Source organism: Macrobrachium rosenbergii, chromosome 10, assembly GCF_040412425.1.
Source record: "Macrobrachium rosenbergii isolate ZJJX-2024 chromosome 10, ASM4041242v1, whole genome shotgun sequence".
Lineage (NCBI taxonomy): Eukaryota > Metazoa > Arthropoda > Malacostraca > Decapoda > Palaemonidae > Macrobrachium > Macrobrachium rosenbergii.
In genome coordinates, this window is record NC_089750.1 from 61,034,316 (window position 1) to 61,054,816 (window position 20,501).

At 35.6% G+C, this 20,501-nt stretch overlaps 1 protein-coding gene across 10 annotated transcripts in view; it reads right to left on the reverse strand.

Annotated features, from left to right (window-relative positions):
- Nucleotides 1-20,501, reverse strand: part of LOC136842676 (tubulin-specific chaperone C-like) — a 39,748-nt gene that overhangs the window by 6,361 nt on the left and 12,886 nt on the right. For 4 of the 10 annotated variants that reach the window (XR_010854303.1, XR_010854302.1, XM_067110325.1 and 1 more), the window contains exons 3-5: nt 18,090-18,134; nt 17,238-17,394; nt 2,527-2,637 (exon numbers count right to left, since the gene is read on the reverse strand). Coding sequence is in view for 5 of the 10 variants with exons in the window: in XM_067110330.1 (XP_066966431.1) it covers nt 17,258-17,394; nt 18,090-18,134 (182 nt within the window). In the remaining 5 variants the exon portion in view is untranslated. Of the gene's footprint in view, nt 1-2,526; nt 2,638-15,666; nt 16,886-17,237; nt 17,395-18,089; nt 18,135-20,501 lie in introns of those variants that run through there. The other 6 variants (XM_067110327.1, XM_067110330.1, XM_067110328.1 and 3 more) reach the window with 3 other exon arrangements.

Genomic DNA, 20,501 nt, shown 5'->3' on the forward strand with positions numbered 1-20,501 from the left:
ATCAATATCATCTTGGGGTCGAGCATTCACCAAGTCCTTATGGGCTGTGCTCTGAACAGAGCCAACAGACTGTAACAGTTGTTGTCCTTCGGGGAGTTCTTCCTTCCAGCTTTTATCTTAAGATGATCAACAATTTGGTTAATATTTTGGTCCAAGCTCTGATGTCACTGACTTGAAACTTCTAGTGTTCAGTGACTTAACAATATGACACACAGAAATGTTGCATTCCTCCTCATGAGAAGACAAATTGTCACTGTAACTGCTCCCATTGCTTTCCCAGTCCCACCTGCAGTCATTTGTCTTCATGATCCACAAGTGGCTAGTTACGAATATCTGCCTCAATCTTCATATCAAGTCATCTACAGATGATAACAGCATCTCAGAGTAGGGTATTTTTAAGTCTGGGCTGTACTGGAAGTGGCACAGAAAGACAGCAGATTAACTACTACAACTAATGCTGCATCAATTTCTGCACTGAATCAAACTGTCGCCTTCACAAAAAAAAAAAAAAAAAAAAAAAAAAAAAAAAAATCCCTCAGCATCAAGAACATCATCAGTTACTTGTGTGACGCACCTATGCAGCTATCAAAGATCATCACGATTGAGAGAGCAGCCCTATTTTTGGCAATACTGCACAAGCAATATGGGCCCTGGAAAGCCAGCATGAAAACATGTTTGGCTAGAAACCTTTACACATTAACTAAGGCAAGGTAATACACAAAGCAGAAAAATATTCAGCACACAATAAAGCATTAATAGCGCAAAGCAGTAGAAAGGTTTATGACAACACATAAAACAGTATAAATACTTCACATATAAACAGGATTACAAGTAATACATATAGCTACTGGTACAATATCTAAAAATCACTAGCACATTACAAGTAGTGATGATGACAACTGAAATACTAAAAACCTTTTGTATCAAAATGTAAAATTAAAAATGTCCAACCTAGCGAGAGCAAAGCAGTCGCCGATGCAAGGAAAGGAATGCCCAAAAATAAAAGTGTATATTGCTAAAATTTACACCTCCCTCCCCCCGAAAAATTCAGAAAAGATATCTCGACCTGCTATTCACTGACAGGACAATACGGAAAAAGCAAAGTTGGTTCACAAGAACGAGAATCTTGAAAGTTAAATTAACCAAAATTTGAATATTTCAATGCTTCCCAACTATTTAGATAGATACTAAAATGTGAGGGTGCGAGTTTTAGTAGCTGTCATAATACTGTATAGTTGGTAAGTTTCATTGCAAATAAATCTTAATAAAGAACCCTGCAAGGCAGTAAAATTCTATAAAAAAGAAAAAATTCATTGAAAAAACAAGAATATTGGTGTCACTTATAAAGAAGAGTAATTCTGAGAAAAGATAAATGCCACTACTCATTGTAAACCACCCTACAAAGCTGGCAAACCATGGCAGATACCAGCACTGAATGAGTGCCTGCTAAAATGTGAAAATCAAATTTTTAAACAGGCTGAAAAGAACTAAGAGTAAGGTAAGGAGTACTTTATAATAATTGGTGCCAAAAGTAGCAATCCTGCACTTGTGAAACAATCAGGAAATTTTTATCAGACTTTAATATCTAAACATGCAAAAAGTGAGGTAGTTAACTGATGGCTTCTCAAAACATCTAGTGGGACTAAATGGAAAAGATGAGTCATACTAATACTGATCTTTCATGTACTAGACCATAAACTTTATACAGGAATTTCAAAGACCAGAATGTTGGCATATATGAATTATAGGATTGTGATGATACAAACTATATATTTATACCATAAATGGGAAGTAACAAATTCACTGAAACTTTTCACTAGCCTTCTCTATTCACTCCCCATATACAGTAGTCTACTTATAAAAATAGACTGTACACCAGTAATTTCTAACAACACCTTACCTCATAATGTACCAACACAATAAAATAGAGAATATGACATGCAAATGTTAATATGCATAAGACCTCTACATACCAATTTAGCTTCAAACAGATAAAAAAATGTCAGTAATCATAATTAGAGGAAGTAACTGAAGTTATTAGTACCAAAGGGCAAGAATTTAACTATGATAAAACGGATATCACTCGTATCGGTGATTCTCTCCAGAGCACTATTGACAGCATGAGTTCAATAATACTATGATTTGTAAACCCAGAAGGGCATCAGTTGTTAGACCGATGGTTGTCCTTCAGTTTATCATGTGCTGGGTTTGTCTAGAACACTGAACCCTGAAAACCTTGAATAGTGCTTAAACAATCCTTAAGTTCATTAAATTGATTACATGCCTTCATGAGTGATTTGGAATAAACCACCATTAATGTACTTCTATCAAATGTATATAAACTGAAAAGTGATCTAGTTTTCTTTAACTAACTTAACCATGTAAAGTGTAGGCCTAATAAACTGAAACCCATATTAATACTCTACTTAAATTAGAACCACACCTATTATAATGGATAAGTGACAAAACAAAGGTTAAAATCTCAAGACACCAACAACAAAATACTAAATATTAAAAAAGGCTGACCTTCCGAAGTAATTCAGGGTCACGTTCAACAAACTTCATAAGAAAATATCCTCCAATAGTAAAGCCCCCAACGTAATAAAGTGACTTGAGTACCGACATTGCTAACGAATTCTGCAAGAGTAACCAAAGACTTGAGATAAAAAAATTAATTTTGTTGCACACATATGATAGTAAATATTCTATGACGGTTGTATTATTTTGTTTGATACTAAGCCAGAGCCAGTGCAAAACCAAATTTCTAACAGGATATTTAAAAAACCTGCAGCAACAAAGAGTCAAGCAGACACTGTTTCTGTGTTCTATTCATGCACCTTGATTTGCCGCCTCATTTATTTATTGATTATTTGTTTTTGAATGAAAAAGAAGATTCAATAATCATAGGAAAATATATAAACTGAAAATATACAGAACTGATAAAAAAAAAGTATACCAAACAACAGATGATAAAAACAAAATACAACTCAATGGAATATTTATTCATGCCTCTCCAAATGACTTGAAACATGGAGAAAAGTTTAGGTAATAAGGAAAAATTGTAAATGGCAGACATTGGTTGTTTACAAACATTAAACAGAGAGAAACACTACAAATTCAGCAGTGTTGTGAAGTGACAATTCTGTGGTGATGACTGCTTATCTCTTATTGCGTGCTGAAAGTTTCTCATTAAAATGGAAATATTTTTAGTCTACAAATGATTCACCATTTATTAGTATAAGTGTTATTTATTCAACATCTATTACAGTAATGGAGTAAATGAAGGAATGGTTACTACAACAGAATGAACCAAATAAGTGCATATATGTCTATCAAAATTACAACATTATGAACCAAGTAAGTGCATATAAATAGCAAAGTTAATATGATAGTGAGAAAGAAAGAATATACAACTACCTGAAAATGCCTTGAAATTTGCTAACTCAAGTTTCCCTTCTTTTCTGTGGTACGTCTATATGGTTTCCCTATATAAAAGTGGTAACTGATGGATTTTTGAAAAATTAGAGGAGACACTAAAATCTGATGACTTGACACTTGAAACCATCTGGGAACAGACTTGAGAAAGTCCACTTTTTATGGTGTTTCCTAACATGCAAACCTTCAATTCCCATAGCCTTAAGATCTTGATGATGGCCATGAGTAGACCATCCAAATGCAAGTAAAGGATACAAGCAAACTATTTATTACAAATACTTATTACAGACTAAGTACAGCAAACTGTAGTTGGGAGGGAACCTGTTGCACAACAGATGAAGTTGTCTTACACAATTCAGATCACTATCTCTGTAATAACAAACAATCAGTACCTCTGACCTTAAAGAATAATGCATTTCCTGTGAAATTAAAATTTTGAATACCTTTGAAGTAATCCTAATACATACCTCAGAAAATTCCACTTAAAACATGAACACTACAGTGCAAAGAAAGGAGATGAAGGCCCTTTTCATGACTAGTAGCTAAAGCAACAACCCCATCATAATATTGCTCAAGGGTTTTTTCAATGAGCATAAGCACCAGAGTTTGCTCTTTAGCAAGCAATTTGTATCTCTATCACTGGGACTAGAGTTGCACTAATTAGCAATAATAATATGATTACAGCACCTTATTTGTGTTGACAATCTTGCATTCTATAAGCAAGAACCTTATAAGCATTTGTCAATACATATGTAAGTGCTCGCGAAGGTGACCTTTGAAAAGTTGGGTCAGCTATTCGCAGGGTCCATTTTTGACTATACACAGCAAATAGGAAAATGCTGAAACATTTGCATACCACAGGAAGTCGAAAAAGGCTCCTTGGTGACAGGACACGGGCTGGCAAATGTGTTTTCAGCAAAGAACGTTCTAGAAGCTGAACCACTTACAAAATCCGGTTTTGAAGAATGCATTTCGATAATGTACGTGTACTTTGTGACGCCTTGAAGTAAAGAGGCGTGTCTTGCCGAACTTTGACCTCAAATGATGTCACGGAAAAGTACGTTCGTTCGTGCATTGCATAATGAATATAATGGGTGGGACCGTTGATTAATGGGGCATTGCGATCCGATTTCTGTGTGTCTGACAATGTGAGGTGTATTTTCACATGGAGACTGTCCCAGAGGACTTGTGGAGTGAGTAGAACTCATATACGTTTTTAGACTTTATTTTCAGAACTATGAACACAAACGTTACCTCCTGTGACAGTGAAAAATGTGTTTCTGCAATTTTTACATTTTCTGATTTTTAATGTGACGTTTGTTCTTTCACAGGTATTCCGTTCCTTTCCTTTTTTCCTCTCTCCCTTCTATAAGGAAGGGAGTGGTATGACATTTTTGAGATGACCTGATTTTATTAATTGACCTGTTGGTGTTTTGACAGATGAGTTATTTTCTGTATTCCCTTAAGTAATTGGGTGTTTGTGATTTTGGAATCTTATTTCCTTAGAGGAATTTTCTGGATTTCTTTAATGAATTATTCGTTTTTTCATTCTTCATAATGTCTGGGGAGTTATTTTCGTTATTTTTTGTCAATAAAGGTTTTAGTTTTGTACTTAGTATCTCATTCCAGTAGTCCTTAGATTTTAGTCAGGGAAAGATACAACTGATGAAGTGGCTCACGCTACACGCTATCACATAATATCTCGGGACAAGCGAGATCAAACCTCTGTTCATAAAACAGAGATTTAAATAAAGTACAGGTTTCAGAATTGGCCTTTACACATATATAACTGAGAATACTATTCAGGCCTATAACTTTGCAGACCACTTCAACAGTGACTAAAAGAATTATTCATACTGGAGAGCAAAAACTGTAAGTTGAACCAAATGCTGAATGGCAGTGTACATCCTTCCTTCAACTGCTTTAATAAGTTTAACCAGAACATTCCACTGCTAAGAGCAACACTATCAAGAGAAGAAACTGCTTGACTACAGACATGGCATGGGTTTTACCCCAACCAACATGTCTCCGAAATATTAAAACAACAGGAGCTGAGGAGATATTCCTCCATATCACTCTTCTAGAATCATGTGAGGGAAAAACAAGACACTCTCCTTGAGCTAACAGGTGATCTGTAACTTCACTGTAATTGTCTATAATCTGAATGATTGTAATAACATTCAGGACAAAAGAAATTTCAACAATTAGACTTAGCATTACCTCTCAATGATTTATGGCGTTCAACAACTGCTAAGAGGAAAGTCTGGGGTATAAAAATCTGAGACACTTTTTCTACCTGTACATGCGATGCACCCCGAGTTAATAACATACTTAAGAATTTTTATTAATATCAAATAACTCTTGAAATTACAGGACACAAAGATCAAATCTAGTTACTGGTGCACAAGCACCTGTGAGAATGCCAAACTAAGCCATACATGCATTAAGTGAGAGCTTATAAGCCAAGTCTAACCTGCATGTGAGTCTAGTTCCTAAGCATTAAACCTTCCAGGCAACTGGGGTTTCTGCTAAAAAATTTGCCGTCTCTACTATGGATAATTTTGGTCTTGCATTTCAGCTAAAGTCTAATAGTTTAGTGTCCTGAAATATTCATTTAACCTTGTGTCTTGAATTACCTCTGGTGAGCATTTGAGTGTTAGGTTGAATGTCAATGTGTAACACCTTTCATGTCTCATCATTCACAACCTATTTATCTACCTCTCTTTTTTTGAATCTTCAGCCAAAAACCCTTTTGAAGAGTTAACAAACTATCAACCTATTAGGGCTCCAAAGGGAAATCGGCCTGCAGAGACACAACAAAAGGTGATAAATACTTATGAGGGAAATGAAAGCAATACATCTGACTTCATATGTCAGCAAAAAGTTGGAATGAATTTGCATCTTGCTCAAATATCTGGGGATCAGAAGATTCCACGACTGTACTAAGTAAGCTGCTCCAAATTATAGTTGTAGCCGAGTTAAAATTCTAGCAAACTGAGTATTATATATACCTTATACTAGAAAACACTGTTGGCAGTAGTAGCCTGCCTAGTGTTGTGAGCAAAAAAAAAAAAAAAAAAAAAAAAGCTAGGTCAGGTAAAGAAGGGTGCAGAGGATGCTTATTGTTATACAGGTTGGCCATCACTAATCCGGCATCATTGGGACCTAGAGGGTGCCGGATTAACCATTTATTAGGCTAGAATACATGAAACCCAGTAGCTAAGCACCTCATCCTAGAATTAAAAATATCCCATAAATCAGTACAAGTTGGTTAATAAAGAAAAGACAATTATCAAATACAGGTGGTGCTCGAAAGTTACGATAATTCAACTTACTGATATTTCAGTTTTCACGATGGGTTAGTAATTAATACCCGATACGAAAATATTTAGGACATATTTTAGATTTTGCACAGGCAGCGAGAGAGACCAATGTTTTTTTTCCTCCCTCAATTTATTCCATCTGCTAGTTAAAAAGGTAAGAGGAATGACAAAGTATTGTTAGTAACGTTATTCTCTTGCTATAAATCGCGTACCGCCATAAACAACCGAACGGGAAACTGTTGTTTTGCTAATAATCGTCCCGGATAACAACTGTTATGCTTGTATTTCAACCATAAAACGGTGACACTGTAGTTATGTTACAAATGACGTTAAATTACAGTACAATAGGACTGATATATTTTTTTACACTATACCCTCACCGCTTTGGAGAAAAGATCGGCAAGGAAATATACTGCTGCAGTAACTTTATGCTGCAATTTGTAGCTGAAGCTGAGAAGCAATGTTCAAGCTGCTAGTGACTATAGATTATCATGCATCGGCAACATGGATGAAACTTGACAAAATAAAATGGAAGAATGTATTTTAATCAAAACTACTGGGCATGAAAGAATACAAATTACTGCTGTTTTCACGCCGATAAAAGATAAATACATAAAGCTCCTTTATGATGAAATCAAGAGAAAATAGCGAACGGAATCTTGATCTTTTCTTACACAAAACAAACATGCCCTCAAAATGGCCAGCTCGATTCCCGCAACGTCACATATTAAAAAAAAAAAGCTAAATTAATTTCACAACGAAACGTATTTAAGTTATATTTCGATTTAAAAACATTTCGTATAACGAAAAATATCCTTGTCCCAAATAAAAAAGTATCTATTCATTTACGTTTACTAGAAGCAAGAAAAAGCTCTTCTGAACTGAGTTAAATGCGGCGAAATAAACACAGCATTATCGATTCAAAAACAAAACATTGATAGCAAATTTATAATAAAAAGCAATATGAGAATACAGATAGTGCTCGAGTTACGATGATTAGACACGATAATTCGCTTGCTCGATGGGGTTAGCAATTAATATCGATACGACAATATTTTGAAAAAATTAGAATTTTTTAAATTTGGCCATTACTGGGAGACTGGCGCAGATTTCAACAATGAATCAGGCAGCGTATGGTTTATTCTATATATTATATTATATTGGCCGAGAGATAAATGGAATAGGTACATTAATTCAATGAACTGACCTCACTTGCTCTCGTTGTGTGATGGAAGTTAAAATAGGTCAGTGTTAGTTTGCAATTTTGTTATTTTGTAAATACAGGTAGTGCATGAGTGGCGATAATTTTGTTAATAATTCGAGTTTACGATGGAGTTAGCATTAATACTGGTACGACAATATTTAGAAAATATTTTAAATTTCAAGCGGGCACAGGCAACAGCGTACACTACAGTTGCCATAGAATCAGGCAGCGAGAGAGACCAACTTACAATAGACCAACTTCTTTTTCTCCATCTCTTTATTCCATCTTCTAGTTAAAAAAAGGAATAGAATGATAAAAGTATTGTTAGTAACCTTATACTCTTGCGAAAATGCGTACAGCCATAAACAACCGAACGAGACTCTGTTGTTTTGCTAATAACCGAATCGGATAACAAATGTTTTGCTTGTATTTCAAACCATCAATGCGGTTAAACAATTATGTAGTTATGTTAAAAATGACATTAAGTACTGATATGATTTTATACTACCCTTATCCGCTTTGGAGAAAAGATCAGCAAGGAAATATACTGCTATAGTAAATTTAAGCTGCAAGTTGTAGTTGAAGCTGAGAAAGGAATGTTCAGGCTGCTAATGACTATAAATTATCGTGCATTGGCAACATGGATGAAACTCGACAGCAAATAAAATTGGAAAGTATTTCAATCAAAACTACTGGCAAGATGAAAGAGCATATATTACTGCTGTTTTTCATGCCCGATGAAAGATAAATAGGAAAAGTCGTAGTATGATGATGAAATCAAGAGAAAAAAGAAACGGAATCTTGATTTTTTTTTTTACACAAAACAAACGGCCAGCCGCCAACATCATGTATTAACGAAACAAATGGCTAAATTAATTTCACAACGAGACATATTTAAGTTATATTTCGACTTAAAAACACTTCATTATAACGAAATATATATATGTCATTATAAATAAAGTATCTAGAGATTCATTTTACGCTAACTAGAAGCAGAAATGCCCCTGAACTGAGTTAAATGCGGAGAAATAAAGACCGCGATGATCGATTCCAAAACATTTGATCGCTATGATCAGAATTTATAATGCAAAAGCAATATAAGAATATTTACGATTGGATACAGTGTAGTAAAGCATAACTTTTTAAAAGATCCATGGAAACGATGCACATTCGTTATTTTGATGTTTGTATAATATGGTGTTATGTGAAAGTAGAATACAGTATAATGTAGGCTAGGCTACAATATGATATATGAAAGTGAGGCTAAAGCCTTTTTGTTATTCAATTTCTCTTTTTAAAAGACTTATCATGTCAATCTGCACTGAACCTGCAGAATTAGCTGACACTAATAATACTATACCATTTATGTATAAAATATACTGTGTAGTGTAGGCTAGGCTACCATATATGTATAGATGGTACTAATTACCCTAGTGTAGGCTAGGCCATATTCGATTCGATTTTTTCAACAAACGATGGGTTTTGAACCTAACCCCATCATAAGTAGGGGAATACCTGTACAGTGAACCCTAAATTTATCGCATTAGATAGGTTCCAGAACTGGCCGCGATAGCTGAAAATCCGCCGTAGGGACACCATATTTACAGTATTTATTTAACATGTGTTCAGACTTTTAAAACCCTCCTTTACATAGTACTGTTAACAAACCACCCTTTACAGTAATGTACAGATATCTACAATACGTACATACAGTACACAGGCACAAATGATAAGCAATAAAACAGTAAGTGAACATAAAAATAGAAAGATTGTTATGGAAAAGCGGCTGTACAACAATTTTACAGTATTTTACTCACCATGATAGAGTTGGAAGTTACAATAAAGCCCTCCTCGTATGTACTGTTAACAAACCACCCTTTAATGTACAGAACACTTAATGCATGTACAGTACCCTAATCTAAAACAGGCACTAATATTAAAATGTTAGAATATTAAAGTATATAAAGAAATAAAGATTGTTACTGTACCCACCATGAAAGAAGTTGAAGAAAAACTTGAATGATGATGGCGATGAATTTGCTGCACAGTAGAAATGATGATGATGAAGCTGATGATGTCTTCTACTGTGCAGCCAATGATTGTATTTACGTCTTTCAGACTGAGGTGTCTTTTCCTGGGACACCTCTTCAACTTCTTCCTGGGACACTTCTTCAATTTCTTCCAAAGGCATAGTAGCAGGAGGAACTGGCAGAGATATTGAGGCTGGAAGAACATTGTGATCGGAAGTTGCTGCCGCTGCTTCTTTTTTCGATCAAGAGCATCCTGTAGGAGTCATGTCTTCATCGATTTTGTTGCAGAACTGCAGAGAACGAACCATATCCTCGTCCCATTCTTGTGACAATTCTTTCAGCTCCTTCGCTAGGTTGCAGAGCTTGGCAAGCCATTCTAATGTTAAGCCTGTTTCTTCGACAACTTCTTGGGTCTCTTCCTGTGGTTCATTTTTCTTCCTCACTGGCTGATTTTGTCAGGTCTTGAGGTCTGCGTCAGTTAGCGGCTGGGAATGGCAGTCCAACAACTCGTCAACGTCTTCCGTCGTCATGTTGCCAAACCGTTACCTCCAATTATCGCAGCCAACTGCAAGATTTCCATACTGCAGAGTGTTGAATCTCATCAGGCGTAAATCCCTAAGTTCGTCAGAAACAATCTCGGACCACAACTTCTCCAGCTAATGCATTTGTTTGTCAGGTTTCATTTCTTGCAGTGCCTTCTGGATGTTCTGAAGGCACGTGGCAGTGTGTACTGCCGCCAGTACGCCTTCAAATTGAATGTTTCATCCTCATCTTCTTGGCGGCATCCACACACACAACGAGGTCCGCCAAGGTATTCTTCGTGTAGAGGGTTCCTTAAACGCCTGATAACCCCTGGTCCATTGGTTGAATTAAGGGACGCTGTGTTGGGTGGCAGAACTCAACCTGAATGCCCCTCATGTAGCGAAAGATCAGTCATCGTGTCCACCAGCGTTATCCAACAGGAGAAGGATCTTAAATGGCAGCCCTTCTCTAGAGATATTTACTGACTTGTGGGATAAAACACTGGTGGAACCAGTTGAGGTCAGCATCTTAAGTAATCCATGCTTTTGGATTATGCATCCAATACACGGGAAGGAGATTCTTATTTTTATTTTTCAAAATGAGGTTTTTCGACTTATAAATAAGCCCTGGCTTTAGCAAAAATCCATAGCATTGCCACACATCACGAGGGTAACACGATCTTTGAATGCTTTAAAGCCAGAGGCTTTAGCTTCTTCTTTGAACAGGAAAGTTCGATATGGCATTCTCTTCCAAAACAAACCCGTCTGATCCATATTAAAGACTTGTTCAGGCTTGTATCCACCTTCAGCGATAATATTCTTGAACGTCTCATTCGCGTAAGTTTCAGCAGCGACCATGTCAGAGGAAGCAGCTCGCCATGCAGGGAAACGCTTTTCAGGGCGAACGTTTCTGAAACTTGGTGAACCATCCTTTGCTGGCTAAAACGTCGTGTCTGAGGCTGGGAATCAATGGATGTCCCTGCTTGAGGTTCATCTACATCATCTTCGCATATCTTCCTCTTCTTCTTCAGTGTGGTCGCCATCATCTTGAGGTTCCTTTGCCGCGAAAATTCTCATACAACCTCAAAGCCTTGGTTCGGATGGTGTTCGTATCCAAGACTATTTTCTTCTTCCGCAGTCGGCAATCCAGATTGACAAAGCACCTTCCATACGGACGATCGTTTATTACGAGCTGTAACAACTCGCTTTGCTGACTTGACTTGGATAAAGGTGATGGCAGCCGTCTTCCAATCTTAGCCTCATCCTTCTTAATGTAGCGAACGGTGGATTCGTTCACTCCAAATTGGCGCCATACCCATCGGCGAATTCTCCTTCCTTCAACATATCGAAGTTGTCACCTTCTCAGCAATCGTCATCATTTTCCGTTGGCGTTTAGACTCAGTACCAGCCTTAGCAGAAGCAGAACGCTTTAGGAGCCATTGTAGGGTTTAAACAAAGTTAAAAAAAGTTCAACTTCAAACACACACTGTCACGCAATACTGGTAATGTAAACAGCATCTATCTACCGAGAGAGCGGAAACGGCGGCATTAGAAGATGCTGGCGGGTCAGAGACAAGGGAAGCTGCTGCGGTCGGAGAAACGGTCAAAACACCAATCACAGGCGAGATTACAAAACTTGGGAGCTGATTCGTCATCTATCACCAATGGAACCAATCACAGCCCATCTTACATACTAGTTTCAAATTCAAATATACTTTACGCTATTTTATGCTTTTTTGTTGTAGTAGTATAGGTTTATTCGAGATGTGATTTTTGCAACAAACAATATTATTGGATGCAGTACAAAAGATTCATGGAAAAGATGCACATTCATTACATTTGTATTTTATAATTAGTATATATGTAGCCATCAGCAGCCTTACACCATTCAAATATGACAATGTCAGACTGCATCTGATTAACGTTTCATGTTCAGTTTAATTTTACTAGTACTATAATGAATTATCGTATGATCACATTCTCTTTTTGTTTAATTTCATTTTGTACCGAATTATATGTCATAATGCAATGAACCAACAGTACTAGCAGATATTAATAATTATTAATGGAATTAATGAAATATTTGGGTCTTCATATATCATAAACTATTTTTGAAATTTCCGAAAATCCAAAGCTATATATTTTCTCTTATAATATACATACGTAATGGAAAAAATCCAGAAGTCGTGAATCCGCGATAGTTGAACCGCCAAACAGAACCATAGCAAGGGTTCACTGTATACGCAATTGGATACGATGTAGTAAAGCATAACTTTTAAAAGATCCATGAAAAAGATGCACATTCATTATGTTGATGTTTGTATAATACTGTTAATATGTGAATAGAGTTTAGTATAATGTACCCTAGGCCACAGTATATGGTAGCCTATACGATATACCATAAAGCGTAGGCCAAAAAGACAATAATAAATGTAAAAATGGAACAGCAAAAGCATGCCTGTGTTTACAAACACCTCCAGTTTGTTGAGGCAGCACACTGCGCCACCAAATCGAAGAAAAGCGAAAGTTAGCGTGAAATTAGACCAGGAAATTGAAAATTAGTGCGGAAACAGAAATTACTGTAGCTGAAATTTGTGCCGGATTACTGATTGTTCCGGACTACTGATTGCCGGATTAGTGATGGTCAACCTGTAGTACATTTTATGCAGCAAACGTAATGAACTCACTTTATATGTATGCCATCAGTCAACATTATGATTTGGCAAAATAAACTTGACTGATGATTTAACTATCCATGAGTCTGAGATGAAACTCAACACCCAAAGAACAGTACTCCAACCAAGGAAGAAAAAAAAGTGTTAAGACAATTACATATAATAGCTTCTTCATAAAACATTCGAAAAAATTTCTGTAAGGTACTAACTTTCTGAGAAATGGAGGAAACAATATTATGTACATGCTTTCAAAAATCTATTTCTTATCAAAAGCTACGCCTAAAGTCTCACGAAAGTCATCGATACTTAGAATCTAACCGTTGAAATGTAAAACAGAATGCAAAGGCAAAGGTGTTCTTGATCAACTATCATATCTGAGTAACAGAAAGGTTAAGCTCCCTGCTCCAAAGCCTATTCCACTCATGACTATGTTCCAGATCTCCAATCGAGGATTCTGCAACCAGAGACCCATGGTGCTGAGAAGGAACAACAGCTGGAAGAGTAGCACCATCAGCAAAAGTAATCATTTTGTTCTCCAGATCTTGCCACATGTCCCTAGCATAGATAATAAATAGCAAAGGTCCAAAAACTCTACTTTGAGGAACAACTGACGTGACATTACTAAAGTTACTACACTAGCCATCAACACATACACTATGGGTTCTGCCTATTAGAAATTAATTTGAAATATTAATAAAGATCCAACTATTCCCAATAATGTTTGCTTGTAGATAAGTGCACATATTCCCAATAATGTTTCCTTGTAGATCAGTGTTTCATGATTCACACAGTCAAAGGCTGCACCAAAATCTAAACTGACCATGCATGCAACTGCACTCTCATCAAGAGCATGCTGCAAGATGGTACATAATGAAAAGTCTGCATCACAAGTCCAAGGTCTCTATGAAACCTAAACTGTAAGGCTGGTAACAGGTTAGTGTCTTCAGCAAACCTACAATGATGGTTACAGAGCAGGTTCTCAAGAACCTTGGGTAAAATGGGTAATTGAAATTGGTCTATATATTGGTCCATTAGATGTGTAGCATCGCTTCCTTTCCTCCAAACTTGCAAGTCCAACTAACTTTCAGAAAATAGTAGTAATCTAGGAGCAGAGCAAATTTTCTGTATTTAACAACTGCTATCATAAAATACCCACACTGGCATTTTTAAAATTATGCCCAAAGGAAAAAATGTTTCTCTTAGTTATGGAAGTTGAGTGTGTGCAGAAAGGAAGCATGTCACAAAAATTCTGATCTTTCCTGGAAAATTACAGCAAACAAGAATTACATTGCAATACATGGGACATAAGTACTACCTTCAGATATGCTTCATCCAACTTGCTCCCCCAGATGGACACTTTACTGTTGTAGTAACGTTATTTCTAGTCACACATGTTTTGGCTTCTTAGGGCCTGTCACCTTCACTGAACTGTTCAAAAATTTGGCCTTCAAGTTGTAAGAAACATTTTCCAGAGGAGTTGGTATATATGACTTTATTCACCTGTTACAGTAGCAGCCAACGATTTCTCCCTTAGCTCCTACTGTGTGCAACCACATGGAATATGCCACTTTCGTGGAGGAATAGCTTGATAATCTTTAGCTCTGCAGATGTATCAGGGTACCTCTTATTTACAAAAGGGGGGAATTATTTTTAATGATTCAGTAAATAGGTTCACCAGACCATAGAGCCAATTTTACTTAGCTCTCACAGGGCTAGCATAAAAAGGAGAAAATTGCAAAATACCACTGCTGATTAACACTTGCATTACTGAATGGAAGAAAATATGAATATCTAAGCTGAAACTGTACATTGTCATCAACAGGGAAGAGGTACACCTTCAACTCTTACTCATTACCAACATTTACAAAACCTCATATAATCCAAGGTCCTTTTGATATGAACTTATAAATTCAATCCAGCCAAAATATTATAAATAAAAAAAAAATGCACACCATTCAGGTACAATATTACTTCATAAGTGAAAGCTACAAATGGATGCTTTTTTTTAGTGATGCATCATAGCTGATCATCTGAAAATTTGAAGACAGCTATAAAATCCCCAATATTTGTGCTATCATCTCTTTTTTTTAAATGTATAAAAGTTTTTAATGATATTTAATTTTTTTCCTAATATATATATATATTACATCATACAGAATTTTGATGATATTAAATTTTTTATGTGTATATCACATAATTCATTAAACTTCATATCTTTATTTTATTTACTGGTCACATCAGTTTATTTTATTTATTAATTTCCTTCACTAATTCATAAATTCATTTCCTTAAGATAATTTATTTTCTCTTCATTACTGCACTGAATGACCTTCTTGGGCCCATGCCTAGGCTTTTGCCCTAAATATCACACACCCATCCAATGATGGGAATGACAGCTTCATGAACATCTTACACACCGTAATTAGTAATCTATTCTTACTAGCCTCTGGGTCATAATGCAGTGTAAACAATGAACAATTTTTTCTTTTTCAACTCTCATAGGGCTGGGCCTGGCATGATAGGTTGAGTCTAAAGTGACACTGGAGTTTCTAAAGAATATATGATTATATTAACTTGAAATGTTGATTAAAATGTTTTCCTTCAGGAATGCTTCTGAAGCTTAAATAATATATGTCCCACTGCTGACATTTAGTTATACACTATACATCAACTAGATCATATGGGGTATTCAATGGCTATCCATATGTCAGACAGAGCTCATCTGTTCAAGACTAGACAAAATTACTCAAAATCAGTTTAGTGGTGCTCTGAAAGAGTATTAAGAAACTTGCTTTTTTCATAAAACTTGCCATTCATTACGGATAATGGGTTTCAATGACCACAGACAATCGCGTGAAGTGCTATATAAAGATTTCTATCATATTAATTTGAACTTCTTACTTCAAAGGGACAAACCACATTAGATGCAAGTTATGTCTCCCTTAACTGTATTCTCATTTCCTTCAATGACAGCAGGAATCAAATTTCAAAATTTAAGAAACTTGCATGCAGTTTACAAAATGAACATTCAATTCATTGTACCAGAGGTTTTTTGGGACATTAGTTCTTTAGGGTTCCAAAGACTCTTGTCAATGAAAACTAAATTTTTGTAACTATTTTACATAATTATTTGTCAACAATACTTTTGGTAGTAGCAGATTTTTTATATCTTAATTACATATAATTCCTCAGTGAAAACGGGTATTATGTAATGATAGCCACTTATTGTTTTCACACTGACATTCACTAATTTAAAAGTAAATGAAATACACCTACATTTTATTGGGTATTATTTCTGCTTTATATATGACAACAGCCTATGATTAAAGTTTCATGTCAAAATATTCACATAAGCAAGCTAATTTTATGGTTTGGGGTTAGGTAGGATGATAAGCACAGGACTAGTCCCCTATCAGCATTATGCCAAATTCCACCACCCCTTTGGATCTAGGCAATTAGCATAGTGCGGATAAGAGTGGCCTCTATTTATGTAGTCCATGGGTTAGGGCGGCTCCGACTTTTTCTAATATATTCATCAAAAAATTGGTTCCAGGTTAGGCTGATGTTCCAAAATTATGGCAATGTAAGCACAGTAACTAGGATTCTAAGCGGCGTAGCTATAGGTGCTATAATGAGGTGAGAAAACCGGTTTAGGGAGCTGTAGCCACCAGGAAGGTTCACTATAAGGAGGTCCCTCCTATAAGGAAAGGAGAAAACCAGTTTATTACCAGAGCAAAACTTAAAAATCTGTTTCTTTCCCCAGGCTTACATAAGTTTCTCTCTCATTTTTATAAATCTTTATTATTATGGTGTTCCCAGTTAGGGCATTTTCCAACTTAAGGCACGCCGCTAGAATGGAACCCCGCCATAAACCAAGGACTGCCTGTACTTCCCCCATTATTCAGCAATAATGACAGAATTACAAATTTACAAGGATTAAAAAACAAGGTTACTAAATTATGACAGGTTTCATATAGTAAAACAATCATTTGAAAATTCACTAACGTCAAATTATGTTCAATCTTAAAAAATCTTTCAGCATGACTCACCTGTTAATACTCAGTTTTCTTTAACTGTCTCTGTTTTCAGCAAGGGCAGGGGTTACTTTAGTATCTGAAACCTGATTGTGCTGTACTGCCCAAATATTACTGTCAATTTTTCTTGTCTGATCTTTAGACTGGAAAAATTCTCCAACTGAATAGAAGCCTGTAAAGTCAAGAGAATAATGGTAGTTGAATGTATAAAAGACTTCTGCCACTACCTGACCATCAAAGAAGCAGAAGCATTTGACTTTTAAAACTGCAGCACTTGATAAAAATAATGCTATTAATTTGTCAACACACTCACACTTAGTTTCCACTTGGAAGGTCAGGTCAAGTCTTACTGCACTTGCTAAGGCTAAAAGCCATTATTCCATTATGATTCTGGGTCACTGAGGAACCTTAGTTTAGCGCTAGTAACCTATGAATTTTCCTTAAACTTACTGGAAACTAGTAGGTATTACAATGTAAGGTCAAGAACAAACCTAAACTAGACTTCAACTAAGATTCCTATTGAATAATATTCCATTAAAGGTGACAGTAAGTCACAAATGAGTGCAGGTACTATTAAGTTTCAGCATAAATAAACACCTCAAGAAGTATCTATATTAAAGCCTTATTCTCAATTATCCAATTGTGAAGAAATTTTTATTATTCAATACAGACCATATATTACATTTCATGAATTTATGTCAAAACCAACAATTGCAAAGATTTCTTCAACTCATTTCTTAACAGTAAGGAGATTTGAAGTGATACTGGACTTGTAAAAGAACAGTAAAACTCTCATAGCATGAAATAGGGAAATTACATGAGTGAACTACTGTATATCTCATGAAGTTAAAATAATAAAAAACTTACCTTCAAGAGCAAAAGGATAATTATTTTTCATGTAGTACCTGAAATCTGAAAAAAAGTTCCTTTTAATATTACATAATGAGACAATGAACAATATATACTTCAAATCACCTGAAAACTTTACTAAATTCACACTAAACAATCAGAAAAGTATAATAAACTCCAAATTTCTTTATTGTCAGAAGCCTTTAAGAGTAGCATTTGCAGAAATACTGACCATAACAATTTTTCAGTAGACATCCACCTCCCACTTTTTGCCCTGTTCAATTTCACAAGCACCTCTAACTTTCCAAATCCTGTCTTTGATAGGGATGGAAATCATCTTAAAACCATAAAAAGCATCCATCCAACCTATCTTTACTCTTCTCGACCTAGCTTATTCTATTCCCATAGGGCATGATGACAGTGAACCAGAAGAGGAAGGAATTTTGAGCTATATTTTCTATCCAAGACAGGTTCCTGGATAATAAGCCTACAAGAGGCACATTGTACTTCTAAACTGGAGAGTAACCAATGACCTAAGGTGGCATCATTCAACTTCAGTGCTATCTACAGGAAACGAAAAAAAAAGTCACTCTGAAGAGTGGCTATCAGGACTTACAAGTAATATACTTCAAACAAGAGGGTGGAGAACATGTGTTTATTTTTCTACAACTCATGTGGAAGACAAGGAAATGGCAGTGTTGAGTATAAAATGAGAAAGTTTTGTTGCTGTTAACAGTTGACATCCAGTTAAACGAAACTAAAACTCCAAGTAAAATGAAACATAATACAGTAACAATAATAAAAATAGAAAATGCAAGATCATCTGACGAGGGAAATAAAAATATATTTTCCTAGTGTTTAAGGCCACATCCAGCTAAGTTTTGTCTTATAAAAGTTAATCTGGAATAAAGTACAGTATTATAAAACAGTGAATGTTTTATATTGATACTGCACAGTTAAATAACTGCTGTGCATAAGAAATGCAGTTGAGGAACCCAACTTTCACTCACTGCCGATTCTTCAGAAATACCATAATTTAAATGGAGTCAATCAAATTACATGCCCCTACTCCTAAAGTAACCCAGGAAAGTTAAAAAGCTACTCTAAAGCAGGCAGAGACAAGCAGCCTAGACTAAGCTATGCTGGGAAGCGGAGACAATCTCTAAAGATCAGAAAAATGAGCAAATATCAATACTTCCAAGCCAGGCACAACCCAATTTTATTAACTTTTATTTTTTATTCTTATTATTTTTACATTACTGATTTTTATTATTATTTTTATTTCAAGTAATTTTTATAAGAATAAATTACAATTACATTTATTAATAATTACTGATAAAGACCACTACAAAGGAAAACATTCCAAATTCACCTAATACTGACTAAGTGATCCACTACAGCAGAGAAAGGCCATGGGAGAAACTCTAAGCAATACAAGAATAGGAAGAACACCACAACTGATTTACAGACAAAGGCAGTGATCTTATAAGACCACAGTAGGTTAGGAACATAAGGGCCTTCACTTTGCCAAGGCAGGATCTCTCACCATCAGTTGGCTATCCATTCTAATTTTTTTTAATTATGTGCATGGTCACACATTTCAAATTGAAGAGTGTTTGATAAACAACTTTGAAAGAAGACAGATATGCATTAGCAAAAGCAAACACTGCCCTACATTTCTGTCAAACAGATTCTGAGTTGAAGGCATATAGTGCTCAAGAACCCTGCATACAATAACACTAAGGAACTTGCACAGCCTGTGACAACACAGATATAACTTATCATGAACATCATTGACTGCCATACGATTTATACATGTAATATACAATTACTAGGCATATGACATAGAATCAATTTCACTAAAACAAGATCATAAATCATCATGGAAGTAACAATATGGATCACTAGTAGAGTTAGGAAATATGAGTAACTTGTAAGAACAGTAACTTGCAAGTAGATCTACAAGACTTTTTTTATTTATTGCCAATGTTATACACATGGGCAATAAATAAAAAAAGTACTTGAAGGGAAACACTAAAATCACATGCAAAAAAAAAAAAAAAAAAATCCAGTTACCCTGTAACAGTAAATAAAAATAGAGGAAATGAACCAAAATGTTCCCTATCAAGACACTTGAAAGTTATAGGTCATCTCCACCCAATGTGCCCCTGCTAGTACATGCCCACCCAACGTGCCCCTGCTAGTGCACGTGTATGCAAGCTGCCCTTTAACAGCAAGAAACACAATTAATTGGCTATGAATTCTTAATTCTTATTGCTCTTCACACCCAACTAGCATCGTTAAGAGACAAGAAGTTTTAATCAAAAACATTAACCAATGGATTGTGGAAAAGTCAAAGTCTAATAAGTACTATAACCATGAAATAACAAAACTTTTCAATGTCATTGCTCACCATTACAAAAAATAACT